At 38.5% G+C, this 18,903-nt stretch overlaps 1 protein-coding gene across 3 annotated transcripts in view; it reads left to right on the forward strand.

Moving 5' to 3' along the window:
- Positions 1–9,856: 9,856 nt before the first annotated feature.
- LOC140190203 (heterogeneous nuclear ribonucleoprotein R) overlaps positions 9,857–18,903 on the forward strand; it is a 32,022-nt gene continuing 22,975 nt past the window's right edge. Inside the window, exons 1-7 of one of the 3 annotated variants that reach the window (XM_072246737.1) lie at positions 9,857–9,995; positions 13,736–13,907; positions 15,263–15,381; positions 15,678–15,785; positions 16,866–16,979; positions 17,406–17,582; positions 17,782–17,917. In XM_072246737.1, coding sequence (XP_072102838.1) covers positions 13,748–13,907; positions 15,263–15,381; positions 15,678–15,785; positions 16,866–16,979; positions 17,406–17,582; positions 17,782–17,917 — 814 coding nt within the window. In that variant the 5' untranslated portion in view covers positions 9,857–9,995; positions 13,736–13,747. The remainder of the gene's footprint in view (positions 9,996–13,735; positions 13,908–15,262; positions 15,382–15,677; positions 15,786–16,865; positions 16,980–17,405; positions 17,583–17,781; positions 17,918–18,903) is intronic. The other 2 variants (XM_072246736.1, XM_072246738.1) reach the window with 2 other exon arrangements.

Genomic DNA, 18,903 nt, shown 5'->3' on the forward strand with positions numbered 1-18,903 from the left:
TTGGATTTGTCACTGCTTAATTGCCTGCTCATTTTTCCCAAATTACTGGGTGCACTCTCTGGAATGTTGATGCTCCCAGTACCAATCCTCAGTGTACTGGGAACTGAAAATTGTTAAATTGGAATTGGTGAAATTAAAGGGGTAGAAAACATTTTAAGGATTATGCATTGATCCTCAAGGTAGGGGATGAAATTTAACTGGAAAGTAGAAAGGCATCTATTGATAGAATTTGAATGACTCCATTTAATTTGGCCAAACCACCTGATAGTGTAGTGTCACCCACAGCCGGACTTCGAGGTTAGTGTTCTTGGATTCGAATCTCACTGGCTTCTTGCATGCTTTCCATCCATGCTGGGTTCAGTACCAAGCTAGCAATTTGGCCTTGTTAAAAACAGCAAAGACTAAATGTTGGACTTTCTGTTCAAAGGCATTTGTGTTTCCGTACCAGGTTTTCATGCAACCAGTCATTATACTCTACACACATCTATAGAATTCGATAGTTTTAGATGTCATACCAAATCTCTGCAAATTCCTAAGGAAGTAGAGGAACTACTGTGCTTTCTTTGCAATTTCACTTACGTGCTGGGTCCAAGACAGGTCCTCTGAAATAGTAACACCCATGGACATGTGGTTTCCCTCTACTGAAGTCCATAATCCAGTTGACATTGGTCTTGCTGACATTGAGTGAAAGGTTATTTTGACACTACTAAACCAACTTTTCAATCTCCCTCCTTTATGCTGATTCATCACCACCTTTAGCTTGTCCCACAACAGTGGGGTCAACAGCAAACAATATGGCATTGGAGCTGGGTTTAGCCACACAGTCAGGTGTAAAGTGAGTAGAGCAGGGGGCTAAGCACACAGCCTTGTGGTGTGACGGAGATTGTGGAGATTTTGTGTAAAATGGAGAGTGGAGTTGTAGAAAGAAATTAGTGTCCAAAAATTGTATGAATTGAAAATTGACTAAATTGGAGAACTTCTGAAATGGGTTGAAAGTAGGTTGAGCTTTTTAGCATATCTACAAAGAACACTGCTACAAGAAAGAAACATCCATCAAGGACCCCCACCATCCAAGCTCTCTTTTCACTGTTGCTATCAGGAAGTAGATGCTGGAGCTTAGGTCTCAAGGTACTAGGATAAAGAATTGTTATTACATTTCAATCATCAGTTTCTGAACTAGCATAGATAACTTCACTCACCTCAATGCTGAATTTATTCCACAACCTAAGGACTCTATCAAGGTCTCTATAACTCATGTTCTCAATAGTATTTATTTGTTTTTATTTTATTATTTTGCACATTGGTTGTTTGTCGTATTTGTAGTTTTTCATTGATTCTATTGATTGATTTGTTCTGTAAATGCCCACAAGAAAATGAATCTCAGTAGCATATGTTGACATATGCTATGCACTTTGATAATAAATTTATTTTGAAATTTGAATTTCTTTTGCATGATGATGTAATTGGCGGGACTGATCAGACCCAAACCAATTTGAGTGTCCAGGAAATGAGGTAATAGCATACAAACTCAAAGTAACAAGTCTAATTTATTGTCATAAAACAGAAAGCACAAAAGTAAGTTACAAAGGTTTCGTAGTCGCCACTTGATTGCTGCTGTCGTTGGAGGACTCGTCAGGCAACCACTGAATTCTAACTTGTGAAATCAAGTTTGTCCTAGGCACCTGTCAGTCGCAATCCTAGGTCTAGGTGAAGTCCAAAGAACTGAGCGAAAACTGCCTCTGTAAATAGAGGTTCAATCTACAAGTGCTGAGATAAACACTTTGGTATTTTGTCCTCATGCCACTGGTGTTTTGAGGTTAAGAAAGAATCCAGAAGCTATTTGGCAAAGATTTGACAAACCTAGTTGCCAGTAACAAACACAAAGAGCTAAAGTGTCACTTGGTATTGTTCAGACTTTCATCTAGTATTTTTACAAAATTTAATACACCACAGCATATAACAGCATTTTTTGCTTGAAAACATTAGTGTGCAATGCAAAACTTTAAATTAAAAAAACAGATTTGTAATTATCAACCTAATTTTGCAAAAGTAATTGTGCTGGTTGTAGATGAATTCATGAAGATCCTGACGATTTAAAATGGACTTTAATGTAAAATAATCATTTCTCCCATGCAAACAACCAATCATTCTGCTTAATAACAAGATCATCCAACAACTCCTTAATTATGCAATTTATAACTGAAGTGAAGTATTTTATTAGGTGTGTAGCTACTGTTTATATTTTAAGGGTTAAATGCTGGGGCTCAAGATGTCTGACTTTCTTCGTAAAATCATATTTCAGTTATTGTCCAGAAAGATGTGATTACACCACTCTTGAACAGCTGCAAAATTTCTTAGTATAGTGAATTTGATAGTCTCTCATCAGTTCCTATTGTGCTCAGGTCTAGACACAAGTTGGCAACTGGAATCAGAAAGGCTAGAACTCCACCTCAAAAAGGGAAACAGTCTGGTGCATTGGGTAGTGACCGATGGTTCTACTTTAAACTATTGTCCTTCATCTGGAAACATTTTCCTAGTCATCAGAAAAAAAATGATATTGTTTGCCTGGCTCCCACTTGCCAGTTAGTTCAACTTGATTTATTTTAAACCATTGGTGATAATATAAAATCAGTTAAAAGTTTCCAGCCTTCATGTATTTTTAACCCTATATTTTTTTCCACAGTTCATTTTCCCTGACACATAGTTGAATCAGTTTGTAGTCTTTTGACAATTCAGCGGATGAACTTGAGAGTCTTGTACTCAACCACAAAGAATAATATACATGATATCCTCATTCCTACCCAAAATCAACAATTACATAAATCACTAGATTGGAAAAAAAATCTAATTGATTGGATAAAAATAAAATAAAATGTTATTCAATCAGGATGTGTCACAGTTTCTTTGAATTACTTCACCTCTCAGGACTGAATAGAATTTGAGCTGAACAAACAAGCATGTGAGTTGACTATTTAGGCCATCAATTGGTTGTGCCACACAGTATCATGATGTTCTCAATACAGTTCTACTTTTTTTTAATCTACTGCCTGTTACGCCGTTGGCATTTAGGGCAGCAATGAAGGTTCTTCATCTTTGGCGGTGTTCAGGGCTTCCTTCGTCATGTCAGTAGCTCGGTTTTCACTACTGTCAATCAAACAAGTTCCAGGTGGAGGCCCCGAAATACTGTCGCACTCAGATGTAGAAGGATTCTTCATTGCTCTTTCTGTAACAGTTTTGTTTTACCAGTCAAGAATGTTAGTCCTGAGCCGAAGCCCCGAGCCTGGATATTTTTTTCTCTGTCCTCTACCCTTTGACCTGTTTGGCATAGGTGATCCTACGAAGAGACAAAGCATAAAAGCCCCGACTACAGCCAAAAATATGAGAAAATCTGCAACTACTAAAAATCTAAGTAATTCACACAAAATGTTGTAAGAACTCCGCAGGCCAGACAGCATCTTTAGAAAAGAATAAACAGTCGATGTTTGGGGCCAATACTTTTCATCAGGACAAAACAAAAGATATGAGAAGTCAGGGTAAGAAGGTGGGGTCATGGGAAGAAGAAGTACAAGGTAGAAGGTGATAGGTGAAACTGGGAAGGGGGGTGAAGTAAAGAGCTGGGAAGTTGATTGGTGAAAGAGTAAAAGGGTTGGAGAAGGGGGAATCTGATAGGAGAGGACAGAAGGCCATGGAAGAAAGGGAAAGGGGGAATGGAAAAAGAAAGAAGGGGGGTCAATTACCAGAAGTTCGAGAGATCAATGTTCATCCGATCCGGCTGGAGGCTACCCAGACGGAATAAAAGGTATTGCTCCTCCAACCTGAGTGTGGTCTCATTGCACCAGTAGAGGAGCCAACATAGTTCTCCAGGTCATTGAGGCATGCCAACATCCAATCCCTACAAGAAGGTTGTGGTCTGCTTGGAGGAATTTTCTTTAGCATACGGATGGGGGCCAGGAGCAAGCACTCTAAAATGAAGGAAGGCCTACTGATATGATTTAACAGAAGTGGACTACAAAGAGCAAAGAATAATCAAGAGAATATTCATTTTCAAAACTTGCAGAATAAAAAGGTAGTGAGAAATGCACTAACTCTAGAAAACCCTTCAAAGTCTATGCCTTCAGTAGTCATTAAGGATGGACATTAGAGAAGTTGTAAACAGACAGCAAACCTATGTTTCATTTGGAGTCCTCCAAAGTTATCTTTGGATTCGGCTCGTTAGCTGCTGTTGGAAGATGGCCATATACCAGTTTTCTCCATGGAGCTTGTTAGGATGTCTGGCACTTCTTTCAAAAAGCTTACATGGGGAACTTGTTGAACCGAAGTTTAAGGAAGAGTATGGTTCTGCTTACGGACGTATTAAGGATATACAAATCTTGACCTATCTCAGGGATATAAATGATAAGGAATGTATAGGGTGGATTCTAACATGAACATGGTGGGGCACAGTACCAACTTAGTGCTGTATCACCCTAAGACTTCCCTTTGGTCATCAACAGTCCGGCGATCCTATCATGTAAAACATATCACTTTGAATTTGGTAGGATTAAGTTCAAACTGTCATTGTTTCGCTCAACTTTTTGGTCAATATCCTGTTCTAGCTTCAGACAATTCTCCTTGTTGTCTGCAACACAACTAATTTGTGTTAATTGCAAACCCAGGCTCGTTCATGTCCTTGGATAGGGGTTTATGTTTTCACCCTGTGAACATATTACTTTCCACCCAAAAACCAAAGGTGGAACAAGATGTTTATGTCATAATCAAACACTTTTCGGATAAGGTCTTTGAGTATGTAGAAACATCTCAAAGGACAAGTTAGCAAAGCCATTAGGGCAGGCCTTCATATTACATGTGTATTTTAGTAACTTCAGAAATCATGATAGGTTAATGAACATCCTTGATCATGATTAGATCCACCCTTTCTGTATTTAAGCATGTTACAATGTAAAATGGAGAAAAAAAAACATTTTGAATGTGAAGAAACAGAATTATTGTTAATAAATCAGTGACTGAAACAACCAAGCTTACACCACTCCATCAGGCAACAGACTTAGCTAATGTTCAGACTGAAGGTTCGCACATCTACCTAGAAACCTGATCTGAGAACACCTCGCTGCAGGCAGGATTAATTCTTGCAGGCTGTTCTGGGTTCCATTTGATAAACAATATTGACTGGTCCTGAAGTAGTTATGGGATACTTATCGGGCAAGATTATAATGTATTGTTGTCTACTGAAGAAAGCCAGAATTATATAGGTGGGGTTTCATGAATGCATTTTCCCCCAGGTCATACATGATTCTGGTATAAACTAGCCCAGTGAAATACGTATCATGGGTCAACCTTCCATGAACTTTAGGGCTGACTTCATTAATAATAGGAACAGAAGTGAAAAGAGTGAGCAATTCCAAGTAACTTGGACCCAACATATCGATACAGTTACGAAAAAGGCTATATTTCATTCGGAGATTGTGAAGATCTGGTATGTCACCAAAAACACTCGTAAAAAAATTCTACAGAGCATTCTAAATGGCTGCAAAACCGTCTGGTAGGGGGTGGGTGCTACAGCACAGGATTGCAATAAGCTGCAGGATGTTTATAAACTTAGTCAGCTGCATCATGAGCACTAGCCTCTGTAGTATCTAGGGCATCTTCAAGGAGCAATGCCTCAAAAAGGTGGTGTCCATCATAAAGGACATCCACCACCCAGGACATATCCTGTTCTCATTGCTATCATCAGGGAGGAGGTACAGGAATGTGAAGGCACACACTCAATGATTCAAGAACAGCCTTTTCCCCTCTCCCATCAATTTCTGAATGGACATTGAACCCATGAACTAGTTTTTAATTTCTATTGTTGCACTATTTATTTAATTATTTTATATATGTTCAAAGCACATTTGATAATAAATGTGTTTTGAATCTTTTGAATATATGTATTTTTATATATATACATTATATACATACAGTAATTTAGTGTTTTTCTCTTATTGTTATGTATTGCCTTGTACTGCTGCCACAAAGTTAACAAATTTCCCAACATATGCTGGTGATATTAAACCTGATTCCAATTCCAACAGCTTTGGCCCCTTTGTTTTGGCAGAAAAACATTTGGAGACGGCAAGGTTTTGTGCAGGGGAGATGGCATCTCAAGAGTCTGACTGGAGTTTTTAAGGAGAAAACCATGAGAACAAATGAGAGAAAAGCAGTAGATATGATTTACATAGACATTTGTAAGGTTGTATATGGTAGGCACAAGTGAACCCAGGCATATTGGCAAATATGATTTAAAATGGTCTGGGCAATAGGAGGCCGAACAGCCATGGATGGGTGTTTTTTTCTGACTGGAAATTTGTAACCAGTGGTATATCAGAAAGATTGGTGCTGGGACCTTCGTTATATAAACATACAAACAAATTGATGAAATTGTAGGTGGTATGGTTTGTAAGTCCGAGTACAACAAAAACGTTAATGGAGATCTATGTAGCAAAGGTTATACATAGGATACAGTGGAACACAGATCAGCTGGAAAGTTGTGTTAAGCGGGAGACGTGGAACTTAATTACTTTCAAATTCTGATAGAATGTACAGAGCAAATTTCCCTACCAATAACCAAGTACCCTACCAACTGGTACTGATTTCCCCCGGGATCAATAAAGTATGGCTATGACTATGAAATGGCATAAACCTGAGAAACATTGATGAACAGAGGAAGTCCCATGAGAGTGGTAGAGAGAGTAGTGAAAAAGGCATTTTGTATGCTCGCCTTCATTGACCAAGACATTGAGTATAAGAATTGGGATTACATGTTCCACTTGGGTAGACCACACATAAGAATGTAGAATACAGTTCTGGTTGCCTCACTTTGGGAAGAATGTGGGAGAAATTGATAAGAGTGCAGAAGAGATTTATCTGGATGTTGCCTGAAACAGACTATCTCAAAGTTCAAGGTAAATTTATTGTCAAAGTACATATATGTAACCATAAACAACCCTGAGATTCATTTTCTTTTGGATGTACTCAATAAATCCAATAACCATAACGGAAACAATTATGATACTGGAACTATTTTTGCTTCAGTGGTGGGAGGGAGTTCGTTGCTTTGCTGCTGCTTCTGTGTTGGGGGGGGCTTTGGGGTTCTAACGTTTAACTGTCATTCATCCTTTGGGGAACTCCTCTGTTTTCATGGATGTTTGCGAAGAAGAATAATTTCAGGATGATACTGTATACATTTCTCTACATTAAATGTACCTGTTGAGATTTATGTAACGGTACCCAATGTGCCCCTCATCTGAATGGCTACCTCTATGTGTGGTTTCATTGAACCGTCCGTAACTCTGGATACACATTTAATCTACTGTAAACTTTATTTCTGCATTGTATTGTGAATAGGGGTCCAACCATGAATGTCCCTTTTAGATCAACTGTGCCGTATCACAGGTGACATGGTAGCATACTGGTTGGCACAGTGCTGTACAGTACCAGTGACCTGGGTTCAATCCCCACCACTGTCTATAAGGAGTTTGTACGTTCTCCCCGTGATCACGAGGATTTCCTCCCACAGATGTACCAGTTGGTAGGGTAATTGGTCATTGTAAACTGTCCTGTGATTGGGATACGGTTAAATCAGGGGATTGCTGGGCGGTGTGGCTCAAAGGGCAGGAAGGACCTGTTCCGCACCGTATCTCAATAAAGAAATTAAATAAATAAATCACGTGTTCCTTCACAGCACGCTGTCATGTATGGAATGTCCTCCAAAGCTCTATGGGCAAAGGAGATGGCAAGTTCTGTCAGTCATTTGGACCAATACCTCATTATTAGAACTTGCAAAGAACCAAGACCATGTTCAGCTGATGGTGGGAAGGATCCTTCATGTACAGTCAACGTCTTTGCCACGACAGACTATCCTTGAAGCAGTTACACCTTTTGTAAGGTGTACTTCTGAAGATCTAGAGTGAGATGTACTGTCATTAAGATAGTCAGAGAAAAGTACAGTACAGAAACAGGACCTTTAGCCCATGTTGAACAATTTAAGCTGCCTGCTCACACTGACCTGCACCGGGACCATCGCCCGCTATCCATGGACCTATCCAAATTTCCCTTAAACATTGAAATTGAGCTTGCATCCACCATTTGTGCTAGTAGCTCGTTCCACACTCTCACCATGTTCTGAGTGAAGAAGTCTCCCCTTCATGTTCCCCTTAAACTTTGGTCCTTTCACTGATAACCCATAACCTCTGATTGTATTCTCACCCAAGTTTAGAGGAAAAAGCCTGCTTGCATTTAGCCCTATCTATACCCCTCATAATTTTTATACCTCTATCAAATCTCCTCTCAATCTTCTACGTTCCAAGCAATAAAGTCCTAAACCCCATTCAATCTTTCTTTTTAACTCAGGTCCTCCAGACCCAGCAACAGCTTTGTAAATTTTCTCTGTATTCTTTCAACCTTATTTACATGTAGGTAGGTGACCAAAACTGTACACAATAAGCCAAATTAAGCCTCACCAATGTCTTATACAACTTCGACATAACATCTCTTCTTCTGTACTCAATACTTTGATTTCTGAAGGCCAATGTGCTTAAAGCTTTCTTCATTACCCTATCTACCTGTGACAGCACTTTCAATGAATTATGTACCTGTATTTCCAGATCCCTTTGTTCTCGGTTCCCTACTGTTCACTGTCTAGATCTATCCTAAACAGCTGGAAAACAGGATTCATAGCTTTGGAAGAATACATGCAGACACTGACCAGACCAGAAAGTCAGTGATGAAAGGTCTGCAGTCTGCATGAAGCTTACTGGTACATACACCACAAAGGCTCTATAGCAGGGGTTTCCAAACCTTTTTTATGCCACGGAGCCTCAGCATTAACCGAAGAGTCCATAGAGTGCAGGTTTGGAACCCTGCTAAGAAAAGGTATCTGCTATTACACTAAGCCATGTGCAAAAATCTTCACTCGATTCCACCTCTTGTCTCTCCTCTATACTCAGCCCTGAAACACGGACTGCCAAGATAAAACCAATGGGTTAGGCAACATCTGTAGGGAGACATGGAGAGCTGACCTAAGATGAGAACTGCTCTTTTCCACCCACATATGTTGCCTGACCGGCTCAGTTCTTCCAGCAGCAGACACGAAATACTGGAGAAATTCAGCAGGTCAGGTAGCATCTATGGAGGAAAATGAGCCTCGAACCTCCGGAAATGCTGCCTGGCCTGCTGAGCCCCTCCAGCATTTTCTGTGTGTTTCTTAAGATTCCCAGCATCTGCAGACTCTCTTCTATCTATATTTTTCCAGCATTTTTTTTGCTCCGGATTCCTGCATCAGCAGTCTGTTGGGTCTGTTTTAAAAAAAATGATAGCCTTGCTCAGGAAAGGTGTGCAAAGGAAAACCAAGCTGATGGAATGACTGACTTGTACTGATGGCTGCATATGAATATTCTGCAACAATACGACTGAAGTAGAAAATTACTCCACTCTGAATGGAAAAATTATTTTGAAGCAACGATTATTGTGGCTAATAAAGTGGGAACCTGCCAACCGTCAAATGAACAGCGGAAAGGTACCACATGAATGAAAAGATTCTCCTCGCCCTGCCGGTTAAGTGTTCCGCAGGCAAAGCCACGTCTGCATTGGGATTATTTATCCTATTTATTACTGCCATCCTTCCCGCACAGGTTTCATCGACAATACATTTGCTATTCGATCCATGCTTTTCTTCCCTCCCCAACATCACATCAACCTCCGCCTCCCCGCCGTCGTCACCGCCATAGCGGACGACCTCTAGCGCGCGCTTCCGTCGCCGCCTCCCATTGGCTGGCGGCGGCGTTGCCCGGGCAGCCGGCCGGCCCCGTGCAGGTGGTGGTGGGGAAACCCCGCGCAGGGGCCGGGAGCGGAATCCATGAGGCGGCGGTGGCGGCCATTTTATCGACAGCTCTAGATTCAATTAACCGGAGACCGGGGGCAGAGCCCGCCGTGTGCCCTCAGCTAGCTTGCAGAAACGGGTAAGAGCAAAACAGGGCACTTTTAGTGTCGAGGCGGTACTGAGAGAGGGTGTGGGGGTGATCAGTAGTCTGTAATTAAACCCTCCTGTGGAAACACTGCGGTAGAGTACGACTGGCGCGCTGTTAGGCCGCGGCGCCTCCTCACTTTGTCCTTTTTTTCCTCCGTGTCGCTGAAGGCTGGAATAACCGGCGCTGATTGTATTAATTCTGTTTGAAAATGTTCATTAATTACACATGCGATTGCACAATTGTTTAGCGAGGTTTTTTTGACGGTGTTGCAGGGAGAATCATAAAATAAAAGTAAACTGTAGAGAGACTGAGGCCATCTGGCTGCCGCCTGGGTCTCTTTTGACTGTTTACTCCTTTTTTGTTCGCCGTATAAATCAGGTTTTACAATAAACGTAAAAAAAATACATTTACCATGCATTGGTACCACTGGCCTTGTTCCCTTTCTCTCCACGGCTTGCATTTCCTCAGCCCCCAAGGGAGTGGGATTATTTTTGCAACCGCCAACCTCGCTTAACCACCTAAACCATTGTAGTTTTAAATCTTTTTAAGTTGCCGATCGTAAAACCTGGATGTTGCAAACCAGCGCGCGTGCTTTCTTGGATGAACAGCATGGTTTTTGGTACCTCTTAATTATTTGGTAATGTAGGGGTATTACTCGATTTTTTTTCATGGATATCTTTGAAATGGAAGAATGAAAGTGCATTGACGTGAAATAATTGAATCTTGCAAACCAGAGTATGGTGCTTTTTTTTTGCATTGATACAGCGTGTGCCTTGTCTTCATTGTTGTGCACGGTGACGCATGGGCATATCAGACATCTTGGTCCACGTGTATGAAATAGTATATGGGTGATCTCGATGATTATGAGTGATGATTTTAAGCATACAAACGCCAGAAATGCTATAAAATCCATAATTCCTACTCAAGAACTGTATAGGTATATTATGTTGTGCTATTTCCTGCGTTTTCTGGATTTTAGTTCTGATTATGAATTTGAGATTTTATTGAACGGTAGTTGCACGAGTTTTGATTCTGAAGTCAGTCTTTAGGGTTTCTAACCTATCTCTGGTATGTAAAATAAGTTTTGAAAGCAATCATAATGCTTGCAAAGTTAGTCTTGTTCTTTTGACTAGTTTAGGTGGCAACTTTTTGTGTTAAGTCGCCGGTTTCAATTGGCCAAGATGCATTCCTAAAAAAAACTGATACCAAATATTGCTTGCATTTTAGTGTGAAACCTCAGTATTGAAATATCCTCCACTCAGTGTTGGAGTGTATTTTTTTCAACTTACAGTATTTTAATAAATGATAGTAAATTGGAATTAATTGCTTTTTATTAGGAGACTAGATTAATTTGTGAGATTATGTACTTTCTCTCATGTCAGTGTATTCAGAGCACACCAACAGTGTAAATTCCAAGTTGTGTAATTACTTTTGCATGTATTATTTGAAGTTTCTGAAATATTAAGCATTTGGTGGCACTGTTTGAGTAAATGGAAATATAGCTGATCATTAATTTGGCGCCATTTGCAAAATTGAAATATTGCCATCTCAAATACAGCCAATCCATGCAATTTTTAAAAAAAAAATGCAGGTGGATGGACATTTGCAGTTTATTGTGCATGGGGATATTCCACAAGGTCTCACATTCCCAGGACTGTTGATTCTACTTATTTCCCTAATCTGTGGTATTTAAGCAGTTTTAATTTCAGATTCTCTGGGATTTCTCAACTAGCATCAGAAATACAGATTGGTTAAACATTTTTCTTCATTGTAATTAAAGGTCACTTCTAATCTCTCCAAGCTTCCAGGTCCCCTGTTAGCGTTTTCATAAAGTAGCTTGCTTTGACATTCTCACTTCCACTAAATTGTAGAGAAATGCATGGAGATGAAGCAGCAATTTGTATCCTATCAATAAATTGTTGTGTTAGTTCTAAGTGTCTGCTGATTTCAGGGATTTGTATGTGAATTTTCAAGTTTCTTCGTTCCTTTTTCCCTTGTTGGAAATGTCAGCTGTGTGTCTCCCAGTGCAACATGTGCATTAAATTTACCCTTCCTTTTCCTGAATTAAGATTCATTTTAGATTTATCATTAAAATGCTTCAGAATGTTTTCTGATTGCTGGTAATATATTTCAAGTGAATATTTTAATGCTGACATTTAAACTTCCTTCCAGTTTGAATATATTGTCACTACTGCTCTTTTACTTTTGGTCTTTTCACACCTTTTCTCCCATTGCTCTTGGATCAATTTGACAGATTTGTAATTAATAAGTTAAATGTACTTTTTGGATGTCTAACATTGATCTTCATCAAGGTTAGTCAGGCACAAATTTAACATATTTGCTGTTGACAGATATATTGGCTGCCATTTTTTCTAATTTAAAGATATTTTGTTTTGGTTGTCTGAAAATTTCAGGTGACCTATGTTGATTAGTTTGTAGCTCCTGAGCTTATTTCTTTCCTTTTTTTGGACATATTTGTTAATATTTGCAGTTCTGACATACTCAACCTGTGTTTAGGGATTCCTGCTTCTGTCACAACATGAGATGCATCTTGTTTGAAGAAGTTGACATTTTTAAAAGTCAGACAGTCCAAGCACGTTAGCATTAATGAATATGTGTACCCCATTTCCTTAACTTTTGCATTAGCAGAAGCTTTTAAAGAGGAATTTGGGAAATGGATGCACCTGTGTGACTAAATTGATTGTATCGAAGTCAGTAAGGTTAGCCAGACTTTGCTTCTTTGGCTATAAGTTGATTTCGTCTTTGCATTTGACTTTCTGTCTTTTACCATCATCAATTAATTTTGGCAAAGTTTTGATTTGTGCACCATGCAAAACATGAATGCAGCTTTTATGAAATTATGAACTACAGATTTACTTGGTTGCTTGTTTTCATTCATGAAAAGGTGCTCAATTCGATTTAGAGTTGTATATTGATTAAAGATGTTCTACCATCCAGAAACTGCATTTTGTTTCATTTCTGGTGGTTTATTAATTTGAACTGCGATTTATATTAAGAATTGGAATTTTTTTCATTCATTAAGTAAAATGATTCGTAAAATTTGGAGTTGTATATACATTGATTAAAAAGATGCTCTGCTGTTAAGGAACTGCTATTTTTCCTTTAGGTCTGATGGTTTGGTTTTTTTTTGGTAATGAATTTTTGCATGATTATTTCAATGTTGGGATGGCTTATCAATTTGTTCAGAGTATGAGAGGGTTAAATAAATAACTGGTCTGGATAAATGTTTGCTGAGATAATTCAGTACTAGACGGTTTTCCTCTGTACCAAGTACCAGCATCAAGCACCATCATTTCAACTTGTTATTCCACTTGGGTATGTAGTTTCAAGTTTAATCTTTGCAGATTTATTAAGGTTCCTCAATTCCAAGCTTAGAGCACCCCTACTGAGCCAGCGTGACATTTCCATTTCCTACACTAGCCATCTCTGTTTCTGAGTGGTGAATAGTGAGCACTTTTTGCATTTTGGTCTACAGTCATCTGAGAAATGCCCAGGCCTATCTTTGGGATCTTGAAATGCTTTTTGGACAAAAGGATCTTTTGTCTCATGTCTAGGCTGTACCTAAATTCTGTTCCCAGAAGTGTAGGGACAGAGATTTTAAGCTACTGGACAGCCCAATTTCCCTTGTATACATAGCATTTGAAATAAAGCCTTGTGACCATTTTATATGCAGAGGGAAAAATTGTCTTAAATATCTTTTTTTATTCCAGCTATAATTAGAAATGGCTACTGAGGTGAATGGAAATGCAGCGCAGGTGAAGGAGGAGGAAGAACCCATGGATACCTCATCTGCTGTCACCCATTCAGAACACTACCAGGTGCTAATAGATGCTGGCTTGCCACAGAAAGTAGCAGAAAGGCTAGATGATATCTTTCAAACAGGTATAATATGCCAAGACCTGTGATTTTAGTAGTCCAAACTATTGCTTTAACCTGAACATGATATGTAACTGAAAATTATTTAACTTTGTTCCTGACAACAAATTTGAGAGGTGAATTTGATACTTGATGTATTTGTTGAATTCAAAAGAGATTGCTGTGTATAATAATTTCTGCCAGCATTTGTAGTGGTATTGGTAGTGAAATATTTTGTGTATCATTCATTTATGTAGGGCTCAAAATTAAATCACTGGTGAGCAGAAGCAACTGCTGATAATGGTCATTGCTACTGAATTGAAGTAGAATAAGCTTCCTATATTTTAACTGTAAAAGTTGAAAAATCAGTTATATTTATTGACATTCTTTGCAATATTTCTACAATATAGACATTTTATGTCTAGTTATTTTGAAGTATTTCAATAAATGTGTATGTCGAACTTGAGTGGAAACTAAAATCAATACGTTCAATGATGTTTAATAATTTTGAGCCCCACCTAAACTGCTAATGTCTTTTTAACCTGTATCAATCACCATGAAATAGTTATGCAATATGTTTTTAGCATATGCTGAAGATAAGCAGTGGATTTGAACAGCTTCCAGTAATTACGTATGGTTAACTTGAAATATTGTGGCATTTCAACAAGTATCTGGAGGTGCATTCTAATTGTTTCATGATTTCCCTGTAGCAATGTAGCTAAATTATTTGAATGGTTCGCAATGGTGCATATGACCAAAAAGCATTTAGTTATGGAAATAATTTAAAAACTGCATGTTTTGAATGATTGTTGTCCCTTAACACTTGAATTTGCTGCTTCTAATAAGAAAAGTTGCCCATGTCAATTGGTGTTGGCCGCTAGCAGTCTAAGTTAGCAAAAATTGGCAGTATTGGGATCTGAGTTGTAAATTGGATGGTGCAAAGTGTGGGGTTAAATGGAATGGTTCAAATTCCAAAACACGAGGGATATTAATATTGTTATACACGTGCTGCAATATTTCCAAGTCATTTGCATGTCTCGATATAGTATGCAAATAATATTAAGGAGAAGTTCTTAATAGTTTGAACGCTTTGAACTGAGCAGGTTATGAAAACTAATACTAAATTTCTGAAAGCTAGTAATGTGGGCTATAGAGTGACACATTGCACCGAACTTCCTTTTAAAAAAAAAAGACAAGGCTGAAACCAAAGTAGTGACATTGCATGGTGCCATGTCTCTTTTTCTTGGTCCCTAACGTTAATTAGAAAGAAATACAACATTTGGAAGGCGGTCATGCTATTGGTACTTGTCTGTGTATGAATAACTTGTACTGTTTAGCTATCTTGTATTACCTAATACTTCTGTATTGATTTTCTTTTGCAGGATTAGTATCTTATGCTGATCTTGATGAAAGAGCAATTGATGCCCTCAGAGAGTTCAATGAGGAAGGAGCACTGTCTGTATTGCAGCAGTTTAAAGAAAGTGACCTATCACACGTGCAGGTATTACAAAATGCATGTCTGCGCTGCTGATTGCAGAGGTTATTGACCAGAATGTACTCTCTGACATTTGACTGTAAAAACATGGATTTAGGTTACAGCTCTTCGCTGAAAATTAATGTAAATTTTAGTCCGATATCAAAAGTGTTAATGACTATAGTTTAAAGGATTGAAACTGGATTTGCAAATAAAAGTTTGATATCTCTCATCATAATACATGCAGTTCTTTATACTTGATACTGCAGCACTTAAACAGCTTTGCAGTTTAGAATTACTGTAATGAACTCTTTAATTTCCAGAATAAAAGTGCCTTTCTGTGTGGAGTAATGAAGACCTACAGACAACGGGAGAAGCAAGGTAGCAAGGTACAAGATGCTACGAAGGGTCCTGATGAGTCAAAAATTAAGGTAAGATAGGTTAGTTAAATTCAATGGAAATGCATAATCTGTTAGAGTAGTTTGAATGTGAAACATTTGATGGGTAAAGAAGCAAACGATATTGGGAGTTAATCCCAACAAAGTCTGCAAATAGTTGTATTTGGGTTAAATATAGTGTCACAGAGAAAGGCCCTTCAGCCCATCTAGTTCATGCCAAACCACTTCAACTGCCTACTCCCATTTACCATAGCCTTCCATACCCCTCCTATCCATGCATCTATCCAAACTTAAACGTTGAAATTGGAGTTTATAGGCACCACTTGCGCTAGCAGCTCATTCCACATGCTCACCGCCTTCTGAGTAAAGAAGTTTCCCCTGGTACCCTTCAAACTTTTCATCTTTCATCCTTAACCCATGACCTCTAGTTGTAGTTTCACCCAACCTCAGTGGAAGAAGCTTGTTTGCATTTGCCCTATCTATAACCTTATATGATACAGATTATAGCATATTACTGTATTAATTATGATTTTAGATTTCTGTATTACATAACAAAGTGTACTTTTGTAAAGTGGTTGATCAGGTTGCTTGAAGTAGATAAGTGATTGACATCAGGAACAATTGTGGGTTGATTCACAGTGGAAAATGAGTATAATGTAGGAGAATATGGTTGGTAAAATTTTTGAAGTGTAAGGTCAGGTAAGTTTAGAAAGAAAATTAAGCAGAGGCGGCAAGGTGACTGAAAGGTCTGGAAACTTAAGTGTTCATTTTTCAGTTTGATAACAAAGGTGAAAGGTTAATGAAAGATGTTGCCATGAAGTTTCAATGTAGCAAATGTGTATCAGTGCCTTATTTGGGTCTATAAAGATTCAGTATTTGGACGGAGACATGGCAGCATGAAAGTTTTGGAAATAATCAAGTACTGTCACATGCATATATGCAATAACGTGTAATTAAATTGCTCTGCCTTCTGTAACTTGACTCCGGTTCTGTTTATTTCGCCCTGTTATATATTTCAGGTGGTGGAGGGGGTGCTTCTGAAAATATTCATCAAATAAGATAAACTATATGTTGGTAAACGTTTTTGCATGAAATTGTTAATGCATCCTTTAGGCACTGCTAGAACGGACAGGATACACTTTGGATGTAACCACAGGGCAAAGGAAGTATGGTGGCCCTCCGCCTGATGGGGTGCATTCAGGGCCACAACCTGGCATTGGAACAGAGGTTAGTAATTTGATGTCATGTGATGTGTGGTGCATACTACTAAACCGGTTCAATGATGTATAGAAGGTATCACAATTTAGAATATATTCATGAGGCTTTTCACTCTACAGTTGGCTTCGTTTGTCAAAGAGAAATAAGAATGTAAGGAATTGTAGTGTGAAATTGAAACCTACCAAATTATTGCTTTTATCTTCTGTACAAAATGAATGGGGTAACTTCTGGAATCATCCAAAATTTCCTGGATTTCAAACTACCCAATAATATATCCACATTTGCGATGTGCCTTGCAATCCAGATGTAAGGGTCATGTCATACACATGTTTCAATTGTAATTCACATTACGCCTGTTACTTGGACTAAAGCATGTGGAGTTTGTAGATCAGCAGTTTTCTGACGGTGTTACAACTTAATTGCTTGAATACACAGGTGTTTGTCGGAAAGATTCCCAGGGATTTGTATGAAGATGAACTTGTTCCATTGTTTGAAAAAGCTGGTTCCATTTGGGACCTACGACTTATGATGGACCCTTTGTCAGGCCAGAACCGTGGCTATGCATTTGTGACATTTTGCAACAAAGATGCAGCCCAAGAGGCTGTCAAGTTGGTAAGAATTTATTTTTAGATTCTCATTCCAAACTTCCTGTATGAAACAAATTGAATATTTGGGCTACATGGCAGATTGTTTTGAATGTTTTTGTACCACATTGGTATATTAAAGTGGATTTCATTTGAAAAGTCACAGTAATATTCCTGGACCACTGCACAAATTTTGACAAGTTGAATCTCTGCCTCTTCTTTTGTAGTGCGATAATTATGAAATCCGCCCTGGTAAACACATTGGAGTTTGCATTTCTGTGGCCAATAATAGGCTGTTTGTTGGTTCTATTCCAAAGAACAAGACCAAGGAAAACATAATGGAAGAATTCAGCAAAGTCACAGGTCAGCTCAGAGGATTCCGGAAAGCCAAAAAGATCTGCTGTTTTTAAACAGAGCTTGAGTTTAAAGATAATATTTTCTTTATTTTGAATTGGGGAAAACTTGTTCTTTGTACTGTAATGAAACTCCACCTCTGTTTATTATTTCTAAGTAATTTGGTCATTCACTCTGGCATTTTGCCAATATGCACTTCCATTCCTATAGGTGTTCTCAGCTGTGTAGAAAAATCAACACTCAGGTAGGCATCAAAGGATAATAGTATTATTACAGAATAGTGGGAATTTTGATTCCCAAGGGATGAGCCACCATTATGAGGGATGATTATTGGATCGTTATTTTGCTGTTGGGATCCTGCATGTCCACTGACACATGTTTCTGTATAACACTAATTGGCTGTAGAGTGCATTAGGTATCTTGAGATCATGATAGAAAATATTATGAATTTCTTATCATTATAGCTAACCATGGTTCCTCTAATTTTCTCAAAGATTTGAAAATGGGATGTATGGTCTAAATCTGAGGGCTGTGTGGAATAAATTTTTCATTCTTTATATCAAGTCAAGGTTCATACATAGAAGGAGAGATATTGAAATAAAATCTGAAATGGAGAAAGGATGTAATGGGTATATAGAACCAGCTTGTAAACATGATGCTGTTCTGTGGAAATCTTCAGTGCAAAAACACAGGCTCCAGAATGTTTTAAAGTGCAGAACAAAATTGTTAGCTGTGCAGTGAATGTACTGCTCTCTATTTGCATTTGTTTCTATGCCTATCATTTCATCACAATTTGATAGATGGTGTTAGTTCCATTATCACATGCAGGAGATGCTTGGACATTGTGGAGCTACATTTGATTTTAAATTCACATGTGGTGAGATACACTAAAATAGTTGTGCTGTTTATACACAAAGATTATTACATGGCACTGAGATAGTACAGGGTAAAACAATAACAAGACACAGAGTAAAGTGTAGCAGTTACAGAGTGCT

This window comes from Mobula birostris, chromosome 29, assembly GCF_030028105.1.
Source record: "Mobula birostris isolate sMobBir1 chromosome 29, sMobBir1.hap1, whole genome shotgun sequence".
Classification (NCBI taxonomy): domain Eukaryota; kingdom Metazoa; phylum Chordata; class Chondrichthyes; order Myliobatiformes; family Myliobatidae; genus Mobula; species Mobula birostris.